This window comes from Acomys minous (genome assembly GCF_964271855.1).
Source record: "Acomys minous genome assembly, chromosome: 10".
Classification (NCBI taxonomy): Eukaryota; Metazoa; Chordata; class Mammalia; order Rodentia; family Muridae; genus Acomys; species Acomys minous.
The window spans coordinates 29,787,735-29,810,378 of record NC_140491.1 but is presented as its reverse complement, the minus strand read 5'-3'; the positions used below and the strand labels follow the sequence as shown (position 1 = coordinate 29,810,378).

Genomic DNA, 22,644 nt, shown 5'->3' with positions numbered 1-22,644 from the left:
CCATGTTCTGGCCTGAGTCTCTTCATGCTATATCCCAGCACCATAAAGTTGTGGGCCATCTGGGCAAAAACTGGAGGCTTCTGGGATTCAACTTGCCCATCTGTAAAATGGGCTTTTAAAACAATACTGGTGCTAAGAAACTGGCTGCTAGGTATGTCCAGTTCCTCCTCCTCCTCCTCCTCCTCTTTCTCCTCCTCCACCACCACCACCACCACCTCCCCCCAAAAAAAGAAAAGAAAAAGAAAAAGAAAACCTCTTCTACTTCCTCTCTTTACTTCCCTCTAGTCCAGCCTCTGCCAAAATAGACAAGCTTAGACCTCCCCAACCTGTCCACCCTAAGTCCTCAGAGGGTCTCTCATGGCCAAAGCCCTACCTCTGAGAATCATCCTGCAAGTCACGTTCCTTGCCTCATCTCTCATTTTTATCTCTTTCGATTCTAACCACTGTATCATCTACCGTGTAAGCTTTGACCGATAACACAGCCACTCCTTGGCCAGCTGCCTCATCTTTAAGATGAGGATGATAACAGAATCCACATCCTAAAAGGTTTGCATAAGAAGAGGAGAGCCTAGCTTTGGCACACGCAAGCCTGTGTCAGGCTCCAGGGGTGGGGTGGGGCTTGTCCCAAGGGCTGGGGCTACACTGTTCATCTCCTATGTCTGACACTAGGCTGTTGACACAGGTGCTGGTGACATGGTACAAGAGAGGGGTGTGGGTCCTCACTCCAGGAATGGGTACTGCCAAGTGAAATGGCCTAGGGTAGTGTTGTACAGCAGGAGGAGTCTGCGTTGAATTGGATATACTGCGTCCTCTCTTAAGAACTAGTCCATCACCTTTAAGTCCCTTCTAGGTCTGAGCTCTGAGACCATTTGCTCTGCACTGCTTGGCATCACTTATACTAAGCATCTTTTCTGGGCCCTGCACTTCCCACCCCTACCCCCACCCCCACTCTCCACCCCACCTCACCCTACCCCACTCCACCCCACCCCACCCCACCCCACCCCTCAGCTCTTAACTCTCATTCTTAAGGGAGCACTGCTCCCATCAGATCTGGAGGGGTCCTGCTAGGCCAGAGAGCATGGCAGGTGGAAGCCATCTCCTGCCCTCTTCTGGGGGTTCCTGCTTCTCTGTGTCCTACTGGTTCACTGTTCTTTCATAGCCTGCCCCCCACACACACACTTCTTCCCACTGGTTACACACACACACACACACACACACACACACACACACACACACACACACTTCTTCCCACTGATGCCAGGGAAGAAGTCTTTATGACCAAGAGTATCACGGTTTGTGCCTGCCCTGGGAAAGGAAGGACAGCCAGCCCTGAGCGAGCAAGCATGTGGCAGCTGCCTCAGTGCACTGATAGGCTGCCGCCACCGGGAGTGACAGAGAGTGGAGGCACCAAGAACAGCAGGAGGGAGTACAGAATTCAAACTCCAGCATTCAAATTCCTGCTCCCGGGTGTTATGCTGCACAGCTGCCAGAGAAAGAGGGCAGGGGGCTGAGCCCTGTCCCAAAGCAGCCACCCAGGCCCACACTTCCGACAGCACAGAAGCTGCTAACTGTTTACCTTCTTGCTCCTCTGCTGGCAACCCACAGGCAGCTCCCCAGAGCAGCTGGTATCATGTATCAGGGAAGCTAAGGCAAACTCCCTGGCATCCATGTTTTTTTCTTCCTGGCTCCGGGACCCTGGACTTGCTGGGGCATCTCCGCAGTGAGGAGGCAGAGTCCACAGGAAGGAGGGCAGAGCAGGAAGTCTGGCTATGTGGCCTGTGCTCGTGCCTGAACAGGAAGCGAGCAGCAGCGTTGCTCCACTGCTCCTAAGCAACCAGAGACTCTAAAAAGACAGCCGCTGCTCTCCCCTGGAGTCACACCCAAGTCATGTCTTTTTGGTTTTGGTTTTGGTTTTGGCGGTGTTTTCTTTTCCCCTTATGAGACTCTCTCGAACAAAGCCAAAGCTCTGCATAGGGCAGCTGGCAGAGAAATTTCCTAAGAATTAAGGCCAAAGGTCACTGGGTTCACTTTAGAAGCTGGGTGGGTTCCAGTGCTGACTGACTCTCCGGCTTAACTGTGTGTCTGACAGGCAAGTCTTGACAGTTCTCTGAGCATCCACTCTGCCAGGGCAAAATGAAATATTGATCTTTCTCCAATTGTCCTGCAGAATCAGCTCTGCTGCTCAAATAGCAAACAGTCAGCCAGAGCTGTCTGTCTGTGGACCTCTCTGCAGGCCCCAAGTAGCTCAATAAAAGCATAAGGAGATAACGGCCTCACGCACAGCAGGATAGCATGAGCATCAACTCACTCAGTGGCCAGTTTGCCCCAGTGTTGGTCAGAGAAGGACAGGCTGCGTGAACTATGTGCTCTGAAAGGCTGGGAAGGGGCAGGGGCAGAGGCAGGCTTGGTCAACGCAGAATGCCTAGAAGGTGGGGGCAGGGCTCAAGCCCCCCACAGGAGACTCTGAGAAGCTATGTTTAGTGGAAAGGACACATGGAGATACAGAATGTGAGAAACGGAACCGTGCTAAGGAGCTGATTGTCACGGGCACCTGAAGGCACCCAGACCCGGATGCACAGAACGGGAGGAGACAATGCTGTCTAGGGTAAGCAAAAGCCACAAGGATCAGGAACTACCAGCCCCAGTCCTCAGCCAGGGACACCTCCCACAGGCTTGGATAGCTGATGCAGGTGACAGGCAAAAAGATGGCATAGCTGAGACCTAAGGTTCAGGGGGGTCAGCAAAAAGAAAAAAGAGTCGGGGATGGCCACACCCCTCCTACACGCCAAGGACGTCACAGGCTTACAGGCATGGTCTCAGTTTTTTTCTCACCCACCATCCAGCTTCACTGGGTGTACTGTTTTTGTTGTTGTTGTTGTTGTTTGTTTGTTTGTTTTTTTCATTGCAACATCAGGTCTCATCAGCTACTAAAAGCTTGCTGAAATTGCATCGGGTGACCCCTAAACAACTTGAAACTTCCCCAGTTCCCACTGGACTGTAAGCTCAAGGGCACCAGGATCTGACTGTTGGTCAATATGCACATGCAAGCACAGTGGGGCACTGTATCAGGGAGGGTGCCAAGACCCTGCACCATCCTGAGCACTGTCTTGGGGAACTAACTTGCTTTCTACCTGACCCTCATCTTGCTTATTATTGAGGACAGACTGCTTGAATGTCAGATGTCCCTCTTCAAGTGGGCTATCCTAAATATCTAACCTTAGGGGGCCGCCAGGGTGACCAAGAGATGCCCTCTGTATGCCACATTCTCTCTCTCTCTCTCTCTCTCTCTCTCTCTCTCTCTCTCTCTCTCTCTCTCTCTCACACACACACACACACACACACACACACACACACACACGATAGTTGACAGTTACTATGGTAACAACAGAAAAGGACCATAGGAGGAGAAAAAGGAGATAGCTCAAATTCTTGGACACTTCCATCAACTCTGAGAAAATGTACACTATCCCCTGACTTGCTAGTTTCTCCACTATTCTTTGCCAAGAACAAATTGAACAAGAGTACTGAGTGAGGGAATAGGTGTCCATGTAAAAGTCACAGCGGGGTTAATTTGGCTGTAAGCCCTTGGGTGTGGTTCAGAGAAGTGCAAGGAGTCCTCAGTAGGGAATTGGGGGGGGGGTGTCTTCACAGCTGCTAAGTGTTAAGTTTGAGCCAATCAGCCTTGGTGCTACCACCATCGTACAGGCATCTTATGATGGGGTCAGGGGATAGGTCTGTGCTAGGCTCCCTGGGGCCTCAGACTTCAGGTTATTATTAATTCCAAATGTGGGGCCACTTGCTATCTCTTTGGCTAATGCAGCAGGTCTCTGAGTTGATTCTGGACTCTCTGGTGCTAGAAAGATGCAAGCAGCCTGTCAAGGATTGTAAGACAATCTCTAGGTTTCTAGACTCCTCAGAAAAATGACAGAGTCCTAAGTTTCAAACCTGTGGCAAGCAGTGCCTATTTAACTATCAAAGCAGACCTGTCCTCCAGGTTCTCCCAGCATCCCTCAGTTCCTACCAGTTACAGGGTATGGCTGCCATATCTCTACTTGAGCTCTCTACCCTGAACTCTCCAGCCCAGGGGCTGGGCTGCCCTTACCGCAGAGGTCTTTCTAATATAATCCAGACATTTAGGTTACCCCCACCTCTCCCTTTGCCCCTTCTTTTGGCCTACTGGCTGCTGTACTTGGCTCCCCCCTTTCCCGTCCCGTCTTCTTTTCCCTACATGGCTCAGGGTCATGACCACTGTAGGCTCTCCCAGATGTGTCTGCCTCTGGCTATACTTTGCCACATCATATCTATAATAAATTTTCTCCTCCACCACACCTAGGAGCAGTCGTGTTCCTTTTCCTTCGCTTTTTCCATGCCTTCTCTTTTTTCCATTCACTTGGAAACAAAGAGACTTTAGACATCAAAGGACTCAGGCACTTCCTCACCCAGTGAAGGTATCTGAGGTGACTTTTCCCTACAGTGACACCCCCTATCTGCTAGATTCCTCACTTCCCTACAGTGTAAGAATATTCCCAATCTTTTCCCCTTCCCAAATGCTTTAAAGCAGGACCCCATACACACACATCTTCCATAGTGCCTGATATTTCCCTCTTCTGGACCTTTGCCTTGTCCTGTCCTCTCTAGCATTAAATAAATCTTGTTTCCAGAAGGAATGCTCTTGGTCAGTGTCCTCTATCCTACTGGGGACCTTCTGCTGAAGACTTCCTAGAGGCGAAAACAGGTAGAGCAGGCATGGCTATTGAAATTGTGTGTGTGTGTGTGTGTGTGTGTGTGTGTGTGTGTGTGTGCATTTGTGCATGCACGCAGGCATGCACATGTGTGTGTGCGTGTGTGTTCGAGAGCATGTGCAAGTACTTGCAGGAGCAAGGGCATACACATAGTGTGGAGTCCAAAGGTTGATACCAGATGTCTTCCTCTTATTTCTTGAGACAGGATCTCTCACTGAACGTGGAGCTCCCCCATTCCTCTAAGCTGGCTGGCTAGTGGGTTCCAGGGATCCATCAGTTTCCACCCCTGCCTCAGCACTAGAGTTACAGACGTGTGTGCATCACACATCTGACTTCTACTTGGGTTCTAGACAGCAAGTACTGTACCAACTGAGCCGTCTCCTCAGCTCCTCAATGCACCCTTGATTTAAGAACAATGACAAATCATTGTCATTAATGTGCCTCCCCCCTTGTCCTTTGGAATGGGGACCCTTACAGTAAGTCCAGGAAGCCACAGCACAGCGGGACTCTGATGTCTGTGTCCCTGCAGAACCCATCCCATACTTAATACAGTCCACAGCTTCCCACGCTGCTGTCCTCTCAGCTCTCTTCCTGCTCTTGTCACCACGTCCCCACTCTCCCTGGACGAGGAAGCCTGAATGGCTTGGGTACCAGAATGCACAGAAAAGGGAAGCCAAGAAAGCAGGACTGACCACCTGCTTCCTCACCCCCTCCTCACCCCCTCCTCATCCCTCCTCCTCACCCCCTCCTCACCCCTCCTCCTCATCCCTCCTCCTCATCCCTCCTCCTCACCCCCTCCTCACCCCTTCCTCATCCCTCCTCCTCATCCCTCCTCCTCACCCCCTCCTCACCCCTTCCTCATCCCTCCTCCTCATCCCTCCTCCTCACCCCCCTCCTCACCCCTTCCTCATCCCTCCTCCTCACCCCCTCCTCACCCCTTCCTCATCCCTCCTCCTCATCCCTCCTCCTCACCCCCCCTCCTCACCCCCTCCTCATCCCTCCTCCTCACCCCCTCCTCACCCCTCCTCCTCATCCCTCCTCCTCATCCCTCCTCCTCACCCCCTCCTCACCCCTTCCTCATCCCTCCTCCTCATCCCTCCTCCTCACCCCCTCCTCACCCCTTCCTCATCCCTCCTCCTCATCCCTCCTCCTCACCCCCCTCCTCACCCCTTCCTCATCCCTCCTCCTCACCCCCTCCTCACCCCTTCCTCATCCCTCCTCCTCATCCCTCCTCCTCACCCCCCCTCCTCACCCCCTCCTCATCCCTCCTCCTCACCCCCTCCTCACCCCTCCTCCTCATCCCTCCTCCTCATCCCTCCTCCTCATCCCTCCTCCTCACCCCCTCCTCATCCCTCCTCCTCACCCCCTCCTCATCCCTCCTCCTCACCCCCTCCTCACCCCTCCTCCTCATCCCTCCTCCTCATCCCTCCTCCTCATCCCTCCTCCTCACCCCCCCTCCTCACCCCTCCTCCTCACCCTCTGGGTCTCTTTGTTTTCTGCTGGGTCCTTCTCACTGAGCTTCATGGTTTTTCAGATCTTGAGCTTCCTGTTATTCCTAAGAGCAAAAGAAAGGGTGTCGTTAGCCACCTGCCGCCAAAGGTGGGTAAGTCAGAGGGGCCCAATGACGCAGGCCTGTTACTAGGGAAACTAAGGCAGGAGATCACAAGTCCATGGTTCACCTGGTCTGCACAGGGAGTCAAGGTCAGTCTGGCTTGGTGAGAACTTGTCTCAAAATAAAAGGTTTGTTGTTTTTTTTTTAAGTGGCTGGCTATGTAGCTCAGTGATAGCATACTTGTGTAACTTCCATGAGGTCCTGGGTTCAAGCCACAGTGCCCACAAAAAAGAGGAAGGCACAGATGTGCTGAAAGATGCTCTTGGGCAAGGACACTGGGATGAGACACTGCAGAGTCCTCACTTGACACCAGATCCCTGGGATACCCGGTCATCTCTGGCAGATCTTCGTTTAAAGAAACATGAGACAGGGCAGTGGCTGCGTTTCCCACACCTGCCCCATCGCCTAGCGAGTGCATGCTGTTCCCTGCAAGGAGCCTCACTCAGAAGGTCACACTCATCCAGGCGCACACTGGAAACACCAGACTGTCTGTCTCCAGAGGGGAAAACAAAGCCAGTGAAAATTGAGACAAAGTGTAAGTCTCACCTGCCAGGTTGAAAACAGTCACCAAAAACAGCAACCCAAATCTCCCAGTGGCAGAGGTGGGAAGCCTTGCCAGTTTTCTAGAGTTCTGAAATGTTTTAGAGCTTCAGAAGGATTTGTATGCTTTCACTAAGTCATTTGTAAAAATGTATCCTGCGACAGGAAAAAAAACTGAGCACAAAGGTTTCAATCCAAGATACCCACTGCAACATTTTCTACACTATAAAATGGTATCTACAATAGTAACTATGTGGTGTCTTGACCTTGAGTGGCTTTGATTTCATTGCCAGTTAAAGTAGCAGGGGGATCTCAGACAAAGCAGTCAGAATCAGCCCATGAATAAAAGGAGAGCACTCGGGAGGCAGAGGCAGGTGGATCGCTGTGAGTTCAAGGCCAGCCTGGTCTACAAAGTGAGTCCAGGACAGCCAAGGCTACACAGAGAAACCCTGTCTCAGAAAAAAACCAAAAGTAAATAAAAATAAAAAATTGTAATGTATCTTAGGTGACCCCCGTGAAAGGGTCATTCAGCCTCAAAGGGGTTAAGACCCACAGATTGAGAACTGCTGGTGGACTTTTCTTCTGGTAAGCAGGAATCCCCGCCTGTGGACTGCTCTGATGGCTTCAAGGAGGCTCAGAACATGTTTACTCCAAAGTTTGGGCCTGTCAGCCTTCTGTTTGTTTAGACTAACTTCCTCTCCTTAATTAGGGGAGGAAGACCCTTGAAGATCCTGAAAGTGCCAGCACTCAAGGAGAAACTAGGTTTTAGCTTCTTGAATTCCCCCTCTGATTTGCAAAATCAGAGACTTTCTGAGTCTCTCTGTCTCTGTCTCTGTCTCTCTCTCTCTCTCTCTCTCTCTCTCTCTCTCTCTCTCTCTCTCTCTCTCGTGTGTTTTCTTGCCTCTAGTATAAAAGCTTTTTTTCTTAAGATTTATTTATTATGTATACAGTGTTCTGCCTGCATGTACACCTGCAGGCCAGAAGAGGGCATCAGATCACATTACAGATGTGTTTATGTATATCACAGTTCATCCACAGTGGGGTGTGTGTGTGTGTGTGTGTGTGTGTGTGTGTGTGTGTGTGTGTGTTGTGTGTTCTCTGTGTATATTACATAGTGCGCATGCGTATTATGTATTGTGTGCAGTGGGGGGGGGGGTGCGTGTGTGCACACCAAGGCTAGAGTTCCACTCAATTACTGCCCATCTTACTTTCTGAGATAAGATCTCTCACTCAATCTGAAGCTCACAGGTGTTTTTAACAAAATCTCAACCATTGAATTTTACCAATAAAGACTTGGCAGCCAGGTGCTGGGTGAAAGCCTGCTAACTCAGAGAGACAGAGAAATCCCTCAACTGTCCATTCTCCTCAGCCAACGTCCCAGAAGAAAAGGCAAGCCTCCTTCTCCAAACTGAATGTCCCTCCCTTCTACTTCCTGTGGGTCTCTCTATCCATCCTCCTCACTTCCTCTTACTCTCTTTGGTTTTCCCCCTACATTTACTCCCTGTCAACTAGTTGCTTGCTCCACCTCTTGACCTATGATTGACTTGATTTAATCCTGTCTTGGATTATAAGTGTGTGCTAGGGTTGAGCCACACCACAACTAGAAATTGTTCTGTTTTGTTTTTTTCCTAGCAAACAGCACAATCTCGGGGGGGTGGGGGAGCTTGTTCAAACACACAGAGTTGACCTCTCTGGCTGACCAACAAGCTCCAGGGATCCCCTGTGGAGAGCCGCGCTCTGAATTGGCGCCAATTTCCTATCTCCTTTGTCTGGGATGAGCCTAATAAACGAGTCAGTGCGCATGCGACAGCTGTACAGCCAGGCTTGATCACCGCCCAGCCCGGGGCGTCATAGTTGGTGAAGACCTAATAGCCAATCCGTTTCGCACACGCTGCCCCGTGGCCGCGGGACCTACTTAAGCAGGGCACCCTTTGTGCTCTGCGTCTTCCTCCTTCATTGTTCAATAAAAGTTGTCTGCAGAAGGATCCTGGCTCCCGCGTCTTTCTTGCTGGCAAGGAGGCTGCGCGGGACATTTGGTGCCGAAGCCCGGGACGCCGGGAGAGCCTTGTTATCGCTGGCACCGAGGAGACCCTCCAGTAACGGAGCAGGATTCAGAACTGCAGATCCACGGAAGGTTCCGAGAGGTATGTTCTATCATCTCTTTGGGGTTGATATTTCAAAGCTGTCTCCATCTACAGTCGGGGCTATAGAGGCTTTTGGTTTCTTTTTTGTGGCAATTGTGCTATTTTTCCTCCTTATGTGCTGCTGCCCATCCCTTCGGTGGGGGTTTTAGTTTTATGAAGCCGTAATTAGCTGGGGTCGTAAATAAGCCCTGGCCAGCTCCCTCCTCCCTAGCTAGTCCTGTGAAGCCATAATCAACCTAATATGGGTGCATCACACTCGGTGGCACTGTCGTTACAGACGCTCCTGAGAGAGCGAGATTTAAAACTCTCTACGCGCGTATTACGAAACTTCTGTAAGGAGGTAGATCGCATCGCTCCTTGGTACTCTATATCAGGCTCCCTGACGGTCCCATCATGGGAAAAGTTGGGGAAAGAGATTGAAGCAGCTGCCAGGGAGGGCCGAGTAGCCGGCCCCACAGAAAGTGTCTGGCAACTTATCCATTCTTGCCTAACGGACAAGCCTCATACTCGACTGGTAAAAGCTAGTCAACATGCCCTCAGGGAGTTACAGGATAGTCTATCAGAAACGGAACCAGAGAGGCGCCAGGATGAAAAAGGTAAAAAAGACATGTCAAAAAAGAAGGTCTCCTTGAGATTTCAAAAATCTCAAGAAGACTTAGGAGAGGGAAAGAACGCCCTGGGTGAGATGGGAGCAGGACAGTCATCTAGCAAATCTAAGCCTCTGTATCCTCCCTTAAAGGAGTTAGAGGCTCTTGAGCTGGATAGTTCCAGTTCAGACGAACACCTCAGCTCATCAGAAGAGGTGGGCTTAGAGGAAGAGGCAGCTCGGTACGAAAGTGAACGGTACCGCCCTGACGACACGCCTACCATTAAGTCTGTGGGCGTCTCAAGTAGGAAGCGCAATCTTACATTTTCTGGGGTGGGGACTCGCCCTAGTGCCCCAACACATCTGGGGGACCATAATGCACCACCGCCCTATGCGGCCCCCCCTCATAGATCCTTCTTTTCAAAACAGGATCAAAAGTTGCTCGCACAAGCCTTCCCTGTTTTTCAACAAGAAGGGGAAGGTGGCGGCCGAATTCATGCACCTGTCGAATTTAAAGATATTAAAGAGCTTGCAGAATCGGTGAATAAATATGGGGTTGATGCTAATTTTACAATTATGCAACTTGAGAGGCTTGCCACCTCTCACATGACTCCTGCTGATTGGGAGAATGTTGTAAAATCTGTACTCCCCTCAATGGGACAATATATGGAATGGAAAGCCTTATGGCATGATGCTTCCATGGTTCAGGCCAGGGCCAATGCGAATGCACAAGGCAATCAAAGGGAATGGAACTTTAATCTGTTGACTGGTCAAGGTCCTTATGCAGATGATCAAATAAATTTCGATTGGGGAGTTTACGATCAAATATCGAGGGCGGCTATCCGTGCATGGAAGTTGCTATCCAAAAAGGGGGAAGCAGGAGGAAATCTTACAAAGGTTATACAAGGTCCTCAGGAAACATTTTCAGACTTTGTTGCCAGAATGACAGAAGTCGCCAGCAGAATTTTTGGAGACCCTGAAAGGGTTAAGCCACTGATTGAGCAGTTAGTCTTTGAGAATGCTAGCCCCGAATGTAAAGCAATTATAACGCCCAGAAGAAATAAGGGATTGACTGATTGGATCAAAATTTGTAGAGGAACCGGAGGCCCACTTACAAACGCCGGTCTTGCTGCTGCCATCCTACAAGGGCAGGGCCGTCCCCGTATGGGCTCACGGCCTACATGCTTTAATTGTGGAAAGCCCGGCCATTTAAAAAAAGACTGCCGAGTTACTTCTGAAAAAAGAATTCCAGGCCTCTGTACAAAATGCAAAAAAGGGTATCATTGGGCTAATGAGTGTCGCTCTGTTAGAGACATTCAGGGCAGACTCATTCAGCATGATAGGACTACTGATAAAGCGGAGGTCAATTCAAAAAACGGCTATCAGGGCCCCAGATCCCAGGGCCCCAAGAAGTATGGGACACAACGCAACACGGAAATGCTCGCCGAGCAACGCGAGGCTCCGCAGGATTGGACCTCTGTGCCACCTCCTCATTCTTACTAATACCATCTATGGGCATCCAGCCGGTCCCAGTGAACTTCCGGGGTCCATTGCCACCTAATAGTGTAGGACTCATTCTGGGCCGCCCCTCACTTGCCTTAAAAGGGCTGATTGTCCATCCAGGAGTGGTGAACCAAAATAGCTCAACAGAACTTCAAGTTCTTTGCTCTAGTCCCCTAGGTGTTTTTTCCATCTCCCCAGGGGATCGCATAGCACAACTATTATTACTACCAAGTCTTCATGACACCCTCCCCTCTACCGGATCGCCTGGAGGAGAAGGTTCCTTTGGCACTTCAGGTACTGACTCAGCCTATCTGGTCATGAACCTGAAGAGTAGACCTACCCTGCAGTTGCAGGTTGAAGGCAAGCAATTTACAGGAATCCTGGATACTGGGGCAGATAGGAGTATTATCTCTTCAGAATGGTGGCCCACAGCATGGCCCACCACAAAGTCTAGTCACTCATTACAGGGCCTTGGATACGAATCCTGCCCTGCCGTTAGCTCCAAATCTCTGTCTTGGCAATCAGAGGAGGGAATAAAAGGCAGTTTTATTCCCTACGTCCTCCCTCTGCCAGTTAACTTATGGGGGAGAGACATCCTACAGGATCTAGGCCTAACCCTTACAAATGAATATTCAACACAAGCTATTGACATGATGCACAGAATGGGCTACATGGAGGGTAAAGGACTAGGGAAGCAAGAGCAAGGGAGATTGAGCCCTATCCCACAAAAAGGGAAGATTAACAGACAAGGCCTGGGTTTTCCCTAGCCGCCATTGAGGGTTCCATACCCATACCCTGGCTTACGGAGGAAAGCATATGGGTTCCTCAATGGCCTTTATCCTCTGAAAAACTTAGGGCAGCTAATGTATTAATCAAAGAACAAATAGACTTGGGTCATTTAGAATCTTCCACCTCGCCATGGAACACTCCAATTTTTGTCATTAGGAAAAAATCAGGCAAATGGCGACTGCTTCATGACCTGCGTGCCATTAATGCTCAGATGCGCCTCTTTGGATCAGTGCAGAGGGGCCTCCCTTTACTTTCGGCCTTGCCAAAAGACTGGAAAATGATTATTATAGATATTAAGGATTGTTTTTTCTCTATTCCCTTGTGCCCTCAAGATAGACAAAGATTCGCTTTCACCCTTCCCGCTGTTAACCACTCAGAACCAGACAGGCGATACCAGTGGAAGGTGCTACCCCAAGGCATGGCCAACAGCCCCACTATGTGTCAACTTTTTGTACAACAAGCGCTAGAGCCTGTTAAAAGTCTCTTTCCATCCTTACTCTTGTTACATTATATGGATGACATTCTCATGTGCCATCAAACCCTGACCGTTTTACAGGCTTCCTACCCTGTGTTGGTCCGGACTCTAAGACAGTATGGACTGTTTCTAGCCTCTGAAAAGGTGCAAATCTCAGAGATAGGGTCATTCTTGGGGTCTACTATCCACCCTGACAAGATTGTACCGCAGAAGTTAGAAATACGCAAAAACCATTTACATACCTTGCATGATTTTCAGAAACTCATAGGAGACATTAACTGGCTTCGACCATTTCTAAAAATTCCGTCCATAGATTTAAAACCTCTATTTGATATCTTGGAAGGTGACCCACACATCTCCTCTCCCAGAAGTTTGACAGCAACAGCCAATAAGGCTCTCACCCTGGTGGAAAAGGCACTGCAAGATGCACAACTGCAACGTATAGATGTCACTAAGACATTTGACCTGTGCATATTTAAAACTCAACAACTTCCTACTGCAGTTCTATGGCAGGAGGGACCACTTTTATGGATCCACCCTGGTATTTCTCCTGCAAAGATCATTGATTGGTATCCTGATGCTATAGCGCAGCTTGGTCTCAGGGGATTAAAAGCTGCTCTAACACATTTTGGCAGGGAGCCTTCCACATTAGTTGTGCCCTACACAGCTCAGCAAGTCCAGGTTTTGGCTGGTACTTCAGACTCCTGGGCAATCCTTCTTACTTCCTTTCATGGGTCCATAGACAATCACTATCCGAAGCACCCAATCTTACAATTTCTCTCGAACCAAGCCATAATCTTTCCAAAAGTTACCTCCGTATCACCCTTACCTAATGGAATTGACGTCTATACAGATGGCTCCAAAACAGGCATAGGAGCCTATGTGGTACAGGGCAAGGTTACCACCATTCATTACCCTGAGACATCACCTCAAATTGTGGAATGTCTGATTGTTGTGAAGGTATTAGAAACCTTTCACCAACCATTAAATATAATTTCAGATTCAGCCTATGTGGTTAATGCTGTTAAAATTCTAGAAACGGCTGGAATGATTAGACAAACCAGTCGGTTAGCTCAACTTTTTGCCAGAATACAGCGACTCCTTGTTTCCAGGCACAATCCCATTTATATCACTCATATCAGGGCACACTCGGCCTTACCAGGACCGATGTCTCATTTTAATGATTTGGCGGATCGAGCGACAAAGCTAATAGCAGCTGCACTACGCCCTCCGGTGGAAGCAGCAAGAGACTTCCACAGAACCTTTCATGTGACAGCTGAAACCTTACGACAACGGTTTGGCATCACCAGGAAGGAAGCCAGAGAGATTGTCACCCAATGCCAGAACTGCTGTCAATTCCTACCTGTGCCTCATGTGGGCATAAATCCTCGTGGGATAAGACCCTTACAAATCTGGCAAATGGACGTTACTCACGTCCATTCCTTTGGCAGGCAACAGTTTCTACACGTCTCTGTAGACACATGTTCAGGTATATTAGTTGCTACCCCATTAACTGGTGAGAAGGCCACACACGTGATCCAACACTGCCTAGAGGCATGGAGTTCCTGGGGTAAGCCAAAAATTCTAAAAACAGACAATGGGCCTGCATATACTTCTCAAAAATTTGGCCAATTCTGCCGCCAAATGGAAATTACACATTTGACTGGCCTGCCTTACAATCCACAAGGCCAAGGCATTATAGAACGTGCCCACCGCACACTCAAGTCTTATCTTCTTAAACAGAAAGGGGGTATAGAGGAAGCTCTGCCCTCAGTGCCACGCGTGGTAGTATCCATGGCACTCTTTACTTTAAACTTCCTGAATATGGACGATCATGGGCTCACAGCAGCCGAACGTCACTATGAGGAACCAACTAGGCCAAAAGAGCTTGTTAAATGGAAGGACGTCCTGACAGGACAATGGAAAGGCCCGGATCCTATTTTAATAAGATCCAGGGGAGCTGTTTGTGTTTTCCCGCAGGAAGAAAGCGCCCCATTCTGGCTGCCGGAGAGATTGACGAGGAAGATCCTGTCGGACGACTCGACCCATCACCATGAGGAAGCTCCAGATGGCTCGCTGGGTTCCCCTCCTGACCCTGATGATGGTGACGGGGGAGCCTCGCTGGGGAATCATGACCACATTCCCACTGCCCATGCCTGTGATGCATGATGCAAAAGTTTTCCCCCGGTTTTTCACCACAAATAAAACCTTGGGATTAGCATTCCTGCCCATGGATGACCAGATTCATCATGTAAATAACAACAGGACTTTTTCCCTACTGGGAAGTCTGTGCTTTGTCATTGTTCGATCCCTCAATGACAGTACTAGCTGCATCCCACTTTACAATCAGTCTGCAGCCTGGCTCCAGGCACCCTCTTGGGGAGATAAACATGATATAGTGAGTAATGCCACAGTTCTATCCGGATGGTGGCCGGCTGGGACAAAACGGACTGTACCCCTCTCTCAGCCAAAATTGGCCCCCTTTTGCAGAGGAACAATGACAGATGACCTTCTTTTGCCCTGGACAGGCTGCCAGGCTCGGGAAGCCTCATGGACCGTCACAAATTACTTTTCCTTTTCCCCTAACATCAATACGTATTTTAACAGCACCTTTGCAGGATATAATTTTACATATATGGATCCTGCACGAAGCAATATTAACCCCTTTGATCAATGGCTCCTCTGTGGAGTAAATGGGAGCTGCACTGACTTATCTCCTGTAGTCATGTCAAAAGGAGGTTTTGCAGCCAAGGGCCAATTGCAGTTTGATTGGACAGGGAAAGTCTCTGGCGCTGGTAGGTTCTTCTGGACCTCCAGTGTAAAATCCTATAAGGACTTTAAAAGGACAAATTTTGTGCCTACCCCAATATGTGTGTGGCCCCCATTTGTTTGGATTATAAGTAACAGTAGTACTATTCATTCAAACACCCTGAGTTGTACCCCCTCTACTTGCTTTTATGCCTTATGTTGGAATGCCTCTGCTCATTCCTTTGCTATGGTAGCTCGTTTACCCAGATTTGTTCCAGTACCTGTGGAGGCACCCAACAGTCTCAGCTTGTTTAGAGTAAAGAGAGATTTTGGAATTTCAGCAGTTATTGTGGGCATTATTGCAGCCTCAGCAGTGGCCGCCTCTGTCACTGCTTCTGCTCTTGCGTTGTCTACTTCTGTACAGACAGCAGAAACCATTAACGATTTGTCTGCCGCAGTAACCTCAGCTCTTGACGAGCAGGTTTCAGCCAATTCACAGATTTTGGGAGGCCTAATGTTGGTTAACCAACGTATTGATCTAGTCCAAGAACAACTAGATATTTTATGGCAAATGGCCCAACTGGGTTGTGAACAAAAGTTGTCTGGCCTCTGCATTACTTCCATACAGTATGAAAATTTTACTCGAGCAGCTAACCTCTCGAAGGCCCTTTCTCAATTCCTGTTGCAGAATTGGACAGCCGAATTTGAGGAGACCCTCCGGAAGCTAAGATTTGCCATTGTCCAAGTGAACTCGACCCGCCTGGACCTATCCCTCACGGAGGGGCTCTCTTCCTGGATTTCCTCTGCTCTTTCTTACTTCAAAGAGTGGGCGGGGGTGGCTTTTTGGGGTTTTGCCCTTACTGTGGGAGCGGTGCTCTTATTTTGGATGGTCTACAAGGTCAAAGCCCAACAAAACCGTGACAAGATGGTGATTGCACAGGCACTCATGGCATTGGATCAGGGGTCCCCCCCAGACTTTTGGCTCGCCTTGCTCAAAAAATAAACCTCTGGTACGACCACTTAACAGCCCATGCACCCTTAGGACTATGTCCATTGCACAAGGTTGGGTGTTTCCTGGTCCTGCTTGCCAGATTTGGATTTGGGGTTTACCCCTGTGATGATGGCCCTTCCCCATCAGTTTAGCCATGGGATCAGCTCTTGCACCCCAACGGGTTTTCACCCATTGCACTTGGGAGAGTGATCAATTTGGCTGACCTCAGCTCTTGCACCTCAGCGGGGCTCGTTCCCCATTGCACCTGAGAGAGTGGTGGTCATATTTGGCTCGGGAATATGTGCCTTGATCAGCAAACTCAGAATAATGAGCTTGCCTTGATTGGACATCTTAGCCCCAGTCTTCTTTGGGAGGCCTCATCCTAGGGTGGCCCATTTCTCTGAATCTGCCTTCTTCATTTAGTAATTAAGAGGGGGAGATGTGGAGAGCCGCGCTCTGAATTGGCGCCAATTTCCTATCTCCTTTGTCTGGGATGAGCCTAATAAACGAGTCAGTGCGCATGCGACAGCTGTACAGCCAGGCTTGATCACCGCCCAGCCCAGGGCGTCATAGTTGGTGAAGACCTAATAGCCAATCCGTTTCGCACACGCTGCCCCGTGGCCGCGGGACCTACTTAAGCAGGGCACCCTTTGTGCTCTGCGTCTTCCTCCTTCATTGTTCAATAAAAGTTGTCTGCAGAAGGATCCTGGCTCCCGCGTCTTTCTTGCTGGCAAGGAGGCTGCGCGGGACAATCCCCTGTCTCTGCCTCCCCTCTGCTCAGGTTGCTGATGCTAATGCAATGCCCAGTGGTGCTGAGGATCCCAACTCAGGTTTTCATGCTTGCACATCAAGCGCTCTACTGACTGAGCATCTCCCCAGCTCATGGAAATGCTAGCAGTCCTTTAAAGATGTTATCTTTGGGCGGAGCAATGGCTCAGTAGTTAACAGTATGGACTATTCCTGTAAAGGACTCAAGTTCAGTTCCCAGCATTCATACGAGACAGTTCCCACTGCCAGTTATCTTTGGCTCTAAGATAACCTCAGGCACCTGCACTCACAGGCACATGTTCACACGCACATACATATATACATAATGTAAAATAAAGATGAATCTTGTTTAAACGCTTGCTATCTAAGAACATGCGGTGACACGAAGAACTACTCAGAGTAAATTTATATTTGACAAGTGGAGGAAAATACACACGTGACTATGATTTGTTTGACATTAAACACAGATGTGCTTATGGTTAATATTGTATGTTAAACATTGCAAGTACTTCAACTAGGTCTGTGTCCTCTTATTCAAACTCAAGTGCTGAATCTGTGTGTTGAGCCCTCGCTAAGCAAACACTAAGTTCCAGGATCCCAGTTATGGGCGTTCCAGTCTTGGGCCAGGCAGCCTTCCCTCATCTCTCACAGAGCTGGCATTTGGGGAGAAGAGATGGTTTCAGGAGAGCACTCAGACTGATCACAGGTACTGAGGTGAGGGGCTGGCCAGGCACAGGGCAGACACAGAGAGACAGGGCTGAGAAGGGGACAACGCAGGCAGGACTGCAGGGCTGGGAAGGGACAGTAGAAAGGAGGCTGCAGGCATGAGCATAGGGAGTGGCAGTGGGCATGGGAGGATGAGGATGGATATTTTCACAGATGGGGTGTCAGAAACAGCTAAACCTAAGTGGCGGTCATCCTTAGCCACAATACTATGGCAATTCTGATCTTTTTTGGGGGGTTTGTTTTCCCACAGTTTTCCAATTTTTCTGAACTAAAAAAAAAAAAAGCTAACCTAATTACACATTTTAATTGTTTTAATTTTTAATTAAATACACATTATTTTTTTTAAAAATTCTGAAGTTTTTGAGTAGCCAAGCCAACTCACAGCTTGCTTGTGGCACTTCCTAAGGGAAAAGGCACCACCCTGAAAACTGCAGGGTCCTCATGGGATGCTGTAGCCTGGGCTGGATTCATCCCCCAGCTCCCTAACCCCCTGACTTACCGCAAATGCCTTAGTCAGTTGTCAGTAGGACACTGGAGGCCCTGCACTGATGGTGGACCTAGTACCACATCCCCACCTTTGGCCCATTTTTCCCAAAACATGTGTAAGCCTCCCTGCAACTGCCTAGGCTACCCTCGGCCTACAGGAGAGGAGGAAATGCTTTTGCTGCCTCCTCCTGGAAACCTGACCTGTGTCTGCCCCAGAGCACAATCTTATCATCCCTAGAGAAGCCAAGACATGGGGACAGTGTTATGAGTGTCTGTCTCTTTCAGGGTGTGCGTGCGCATGCGTGCATGTGTGCATGCGTGTGTGCGCACATGCGCCTGTCTGTCTGCCTCTGTAAGTATGGATGTCTTCTCATCAGTGATGCTCTCCTATGTGTGATGGCTCATTCTATGTATCAGCAGGCTAGTCTACCGTGCCACTGGCTGGACATGTGAGGAACAAGCAAGATGTTTCTGGAAAAGTGTTTTTCCATTTAATCAGCATTTGCAATCCACTGACTTAAGTGAAGCAGACACGGCCCCTCTATGATGCAGGTGCCCCTCCCCCCAGTCACTTCACAACCCTGAGAGGAAAACATGTGAGCCCCGAAGAGGAAGGGGGGGTCCACCTCAGGCCTACAACATAGGAGTTCTGCCGAGTCTCCAGTCTTGGAACACGGCTACAGCCAGCATTGCTGGAGTATATTCGTAGCTTGTCGTGTGAATTTGTGGCTTGTCAGTCCCCAAGACTGCATGAAACGGAGTCCCTCAAAAGAGTGTGCCAGACTGAGCAGGGCTGGGAGGCGGGTGGAGAGAGTGTCCTGCTGCCTCTGTTTTCTGATTCTCCCTAGGCTGGAAAAGAAACATAGTCTTTTAATGTGATCTACTTAAAAAGAGAGTGCACAGGGAGGATTCCCGAGGAAGCCGGGCTGGAAAGAAAACGCAGAGATTGATTGAACAGGGAAAGAAGCGGGGATATGGAAGACAAGGCCACTGAGGGCTGGAGTGACCAGTCATGAGGATGGCTGTATCAAGACAGGGGTGTCGTCATACCAAGGGTGTTCTGAGCACGCCGGCAGGGGAGGGACAGAGCTGAAAGAGAAGCCTGTGTGTAGACTGGCTTCTCAGGGCATCAGCAGTGAGGGGTGCCGTGAAGCCTCGGGTGGAAGGGTGTGCCATCAAGGGTGGACCACAATAAAACTCGGGCAAGGGGGAGGATGGGTGACTGCTGTGAATGGCTTTTCTGTTCCCCGGGCCACCTACCCCCCAAAGGCACCTGCCCTGTAGCGCCGCTACATGCTGTCTACCTGTCCCACTCTGTCTGCACTGCATCATCCAGTGACGTCCACAAGAACTGTGAGGCAAACAGTGAACCAAGGAGAAGGCAGGACGTGGTGTGGGCGTGTGTCATGAATGCTGTCTGAAGAGCAGCCTGATGTCAGTGCTGCCAGGGCCCATGAGATAGTGTTGAGAGTTCAGCATCTGAGAAGGAAGATGGTTCACAGAGAGTTCACGGTGTCCACTATGGGATTGTATTTGGAAATGGATTAGAGAAAATGTGACCTCAGCTGTGGTCAGAGTTTTTGTTAAGAGACGCACTATGTACCCACCACCGGGATCATCTAGAAGTCAAGGTCGGGGTGTACAGGCAGATGGCATGATCCCAGAAGAAAGAGTAAGGACAGATGTGGGTGGAAGCAGAGAAGTCGCCAAGCTCGTGTGACAGGATTATGACAAGGGGCCATGGCCTGGGGGTGGGGCGCACAGAGACTCTGCAAGTTCAAACCAGTAAGGCCTCTGTGCTGAGGGAGGCCAGGAAAGAGCTAGGGCAGGAGGAAGGATATGTACACTCTTTCTAGGAAAGATGCTCTAAGAGGTCTTTCTCCTGGCCCTCTCTCAGGTACGTCTAACCTTCGGCCCGTGTGCCCTAGGATAGCTATGAGTGGGGCCCAACACAAAACTGTAAACATACTGAAAATGTGAGGTTTTCTTTGCTTTCTTTTTTCAGTTCAATCAAGTCGCTCTCAAGCACTAACTCTATAGATGACGACTCGATGCTGAAATGCCAAAGATTGGCCACTGTGTGAGATGGCTGTGAGGGATGAACAGGGCTTCTTTCTCCTTCCCAGACAATTGGGGGTGCCTCCTATCTCCTAGTCAGCAAAGAATAGGAAGGGAGCTTCTCAGTCAGCAGAATCCACTGCCCACGGAGGATGCACCCGTAAGGGCTCCAGACTAGAGGCCTCATCTTTCAGAATACAGTGCAGAGTCAAGGACCCCCTTCCTCAGCCCAGTATATCCCAGGCCACATTTGAGAGCTTGTGCCTCAGGCAGCATGGACTCTGGGACCAGGGTTCTAACCTCAGCTCTGTCACTTACAGAGCTGGGTGGCTAGCAGATTTTATGACTTCTCTGTGCCTCCATTTCAGATGGACGGGGTGACAAGGCCAGCCTCGTGGGGCCGCTTTGAAGAGGACTTGTGCTCTTCGTGGGTTACACCTACCCACAGCAAAGGTTGAGGAGATAGAGTGATTGGGTAATCCCTACCGGAAGACAGCAAAGAGCCTCTGCAGCCAGATATGGTGTTCCCTGCTTATATAGCATTTGTGGAATAGCTGACAGTAAGGTGACTCACCATGTAAGTCCACTCGGTATTGATCTAGAGAACTCTGCATGCCCTCAGAACAACTATGTGAGGCTTAAACAGAATAAGAAACAAGTAAAAACCCCTAAGATGTGCATGCCTGTAATCCCAGCACTCAGGGAGGCAGAGGCAGGTGGATCACTGTGAGTTCGAGGCCAGCCTGGTCTACAGACTGAGTCCAGGACAGCCAAGGCTACACAGAGAAACCAGGTCTCGGAAAAACAAAAACAAAAACAAACAGGGAAACAAAAGCCCATAAGATAAACACAAGATCTGTTTTGGGGGCAATACTAAAGTGTTGTCCCCTGTCCTCAGCCTGCAATGACAAAACAGTCATTCAGGACGAAGCTATGCTAATGCCCACCCAAGATAATTGGTCAGTCCCCACACAAGAATGCTCCTGTATTCAATGGAGAATGGCCCGGTCCCTTGAATGCCAGCAGCCACTATGGCAGCCAATGCTCTTCTTCACCAGGCCTCCTCAAAATCTAGCAGCTAAGGGGCAAAACACCAGGACTCCACTTGAGTAATGTGATTGACCCCTACCTCCTCCATCCCAAGGTTAACTATTTAGAAAATGGCCAGCACTGATCTTTTGCCACAGCTACTGGCCCTGCTAATGGAATCCTGCAGCCAATGCAGGGCTGGCTCCTGTTAGAAAGAAGACAACTGCAACTCAAAGAAGTGATCCCACCCACACAGCTTGTCTCAGAGGCTGGCTCTGAGCCCCAGAGAGCTGAACTGAGACCCTCATTCAGAGCCTGCATTGACTATGAGAGCAAAGACAAGCGAAAGGCACGTCCAGCAGCCACAGACGTCAGCAGAACGTGATGTGGACTTTTCTCCCTCACATGGCCAGGCAAGCTTAGAGGCTACCCTCCCTGGAGGTTCCTATATCGTGCCTTACACACCATCCATTTGGGTATGTGGCTCTGCTGAGCTTAGCAAAGACAAGTGTTGGCTCCAACAAGCTGTTAGTTGGCAGCTCAAAGAGAAAAACCCCACCAGAGGAGCCAGGGAGATGGATCAATAGACAAAGGAGCTTGCCACCAAGCCTGATTACCAGATTTCAATCCCCCAAACCTACATGATGGAAGGAGAGGACCAAAACCCAACTTGTACAAGTTGTCTTCTGATCTACATGTTCTCTCTCTCTCTCTCTCTCTCTCTCTCTCTCTCTCTCTCTCTCTCTCTCTCTCTCTCTCTCTCTCTCACACACACACACACACACACACACACACACACAGTGGGGGAAAATTAAAGAAAAAAAAAACTCTCTCCCACTGGTTAGCTTGGCTGTGGCTATATTCTTGATGTTCAAGGTTCCTTTTAAATTAGTTCCTGCCTTTAGCATGAAGCTAATGTGAATCCTAAAACAAGGATCTAGAAGTGAGTGTGGAACAAAGGAGACTTTGAGAAAGAGAGGGAGAGAAGAAGAAAGACGGAGTATGAAGATGCGGAGTAGAGAGAGGACAACTAAGGGGAGGGAGGAGAGAAACGAGAGGGAGGGACGTAGGAGGAACCACAGCCAAGCCCACCATTGATGCTGATGCTGTTTCTACAGACTCCACACTAAGTGCTCTATCTGCATATTCTCACATAATCTTTACCAGAACCACCCCACTCCCCCACCCCCGCAGCAAAGCTGGTCCTCAAAGTTTTCCTTTGCCAAATCCTTGCCCCAGTTGCTCTGGAAATCCTCATCAACAGCAAAGCCCTCCCAAAGCTGCCCAAGTCAGCAAAGGTAACTCACCTGTGCCCGGAGCCTCCTCGCCCACTCTAGTCTAAAGAACAAATGGACTATACCTCCTAAGTAGCTCCCAATAAGATCAGATATGAACCTGGGAACTTGTGAAATAAAGCAGCATTAATGATTAAGCTGCATCCAGCCGT

General features: G+C 49.5%; 1 protein-coding gene across 3 annotated transcripts in view; it reads right to left on the bottom strand.

Annotated features, from left to right (window-relative positions):
- Window positions 1–22,644, bottom strand: part of SLC2A9 (solute carrier family 2 member 9) — a 140,306-nt gene that overhangs the window by 101,277 nt on the left and 16,385 nt on the right. The window contains exons 1-2 of one of the 3 annotated variants that reach the window (XM_084797773.1): window positions 22,505–22,592; window positions 6,219–6,297 (exon numbers count right to left, since the gene is read on the bottom strand). In XM_084797773.1, coding sequence (XP_084653899.1) covers window positions 6,219–6,266 — 48 coding nt within the window. In that variant the 5' untranslated portion in view covers window positions 6,267–6,297; window positions 22,505–22,592. Of the gene's footprint in view, window positions 1–1,576; window positions 1,889–6,218; window positions 6,298–22,504; window positions 22,593–22,644 lie in introns of those variants that run through there. The other 2 variants (XM_084797774.1, XM_084797772.1) reach the window with 2 other exon arrangements.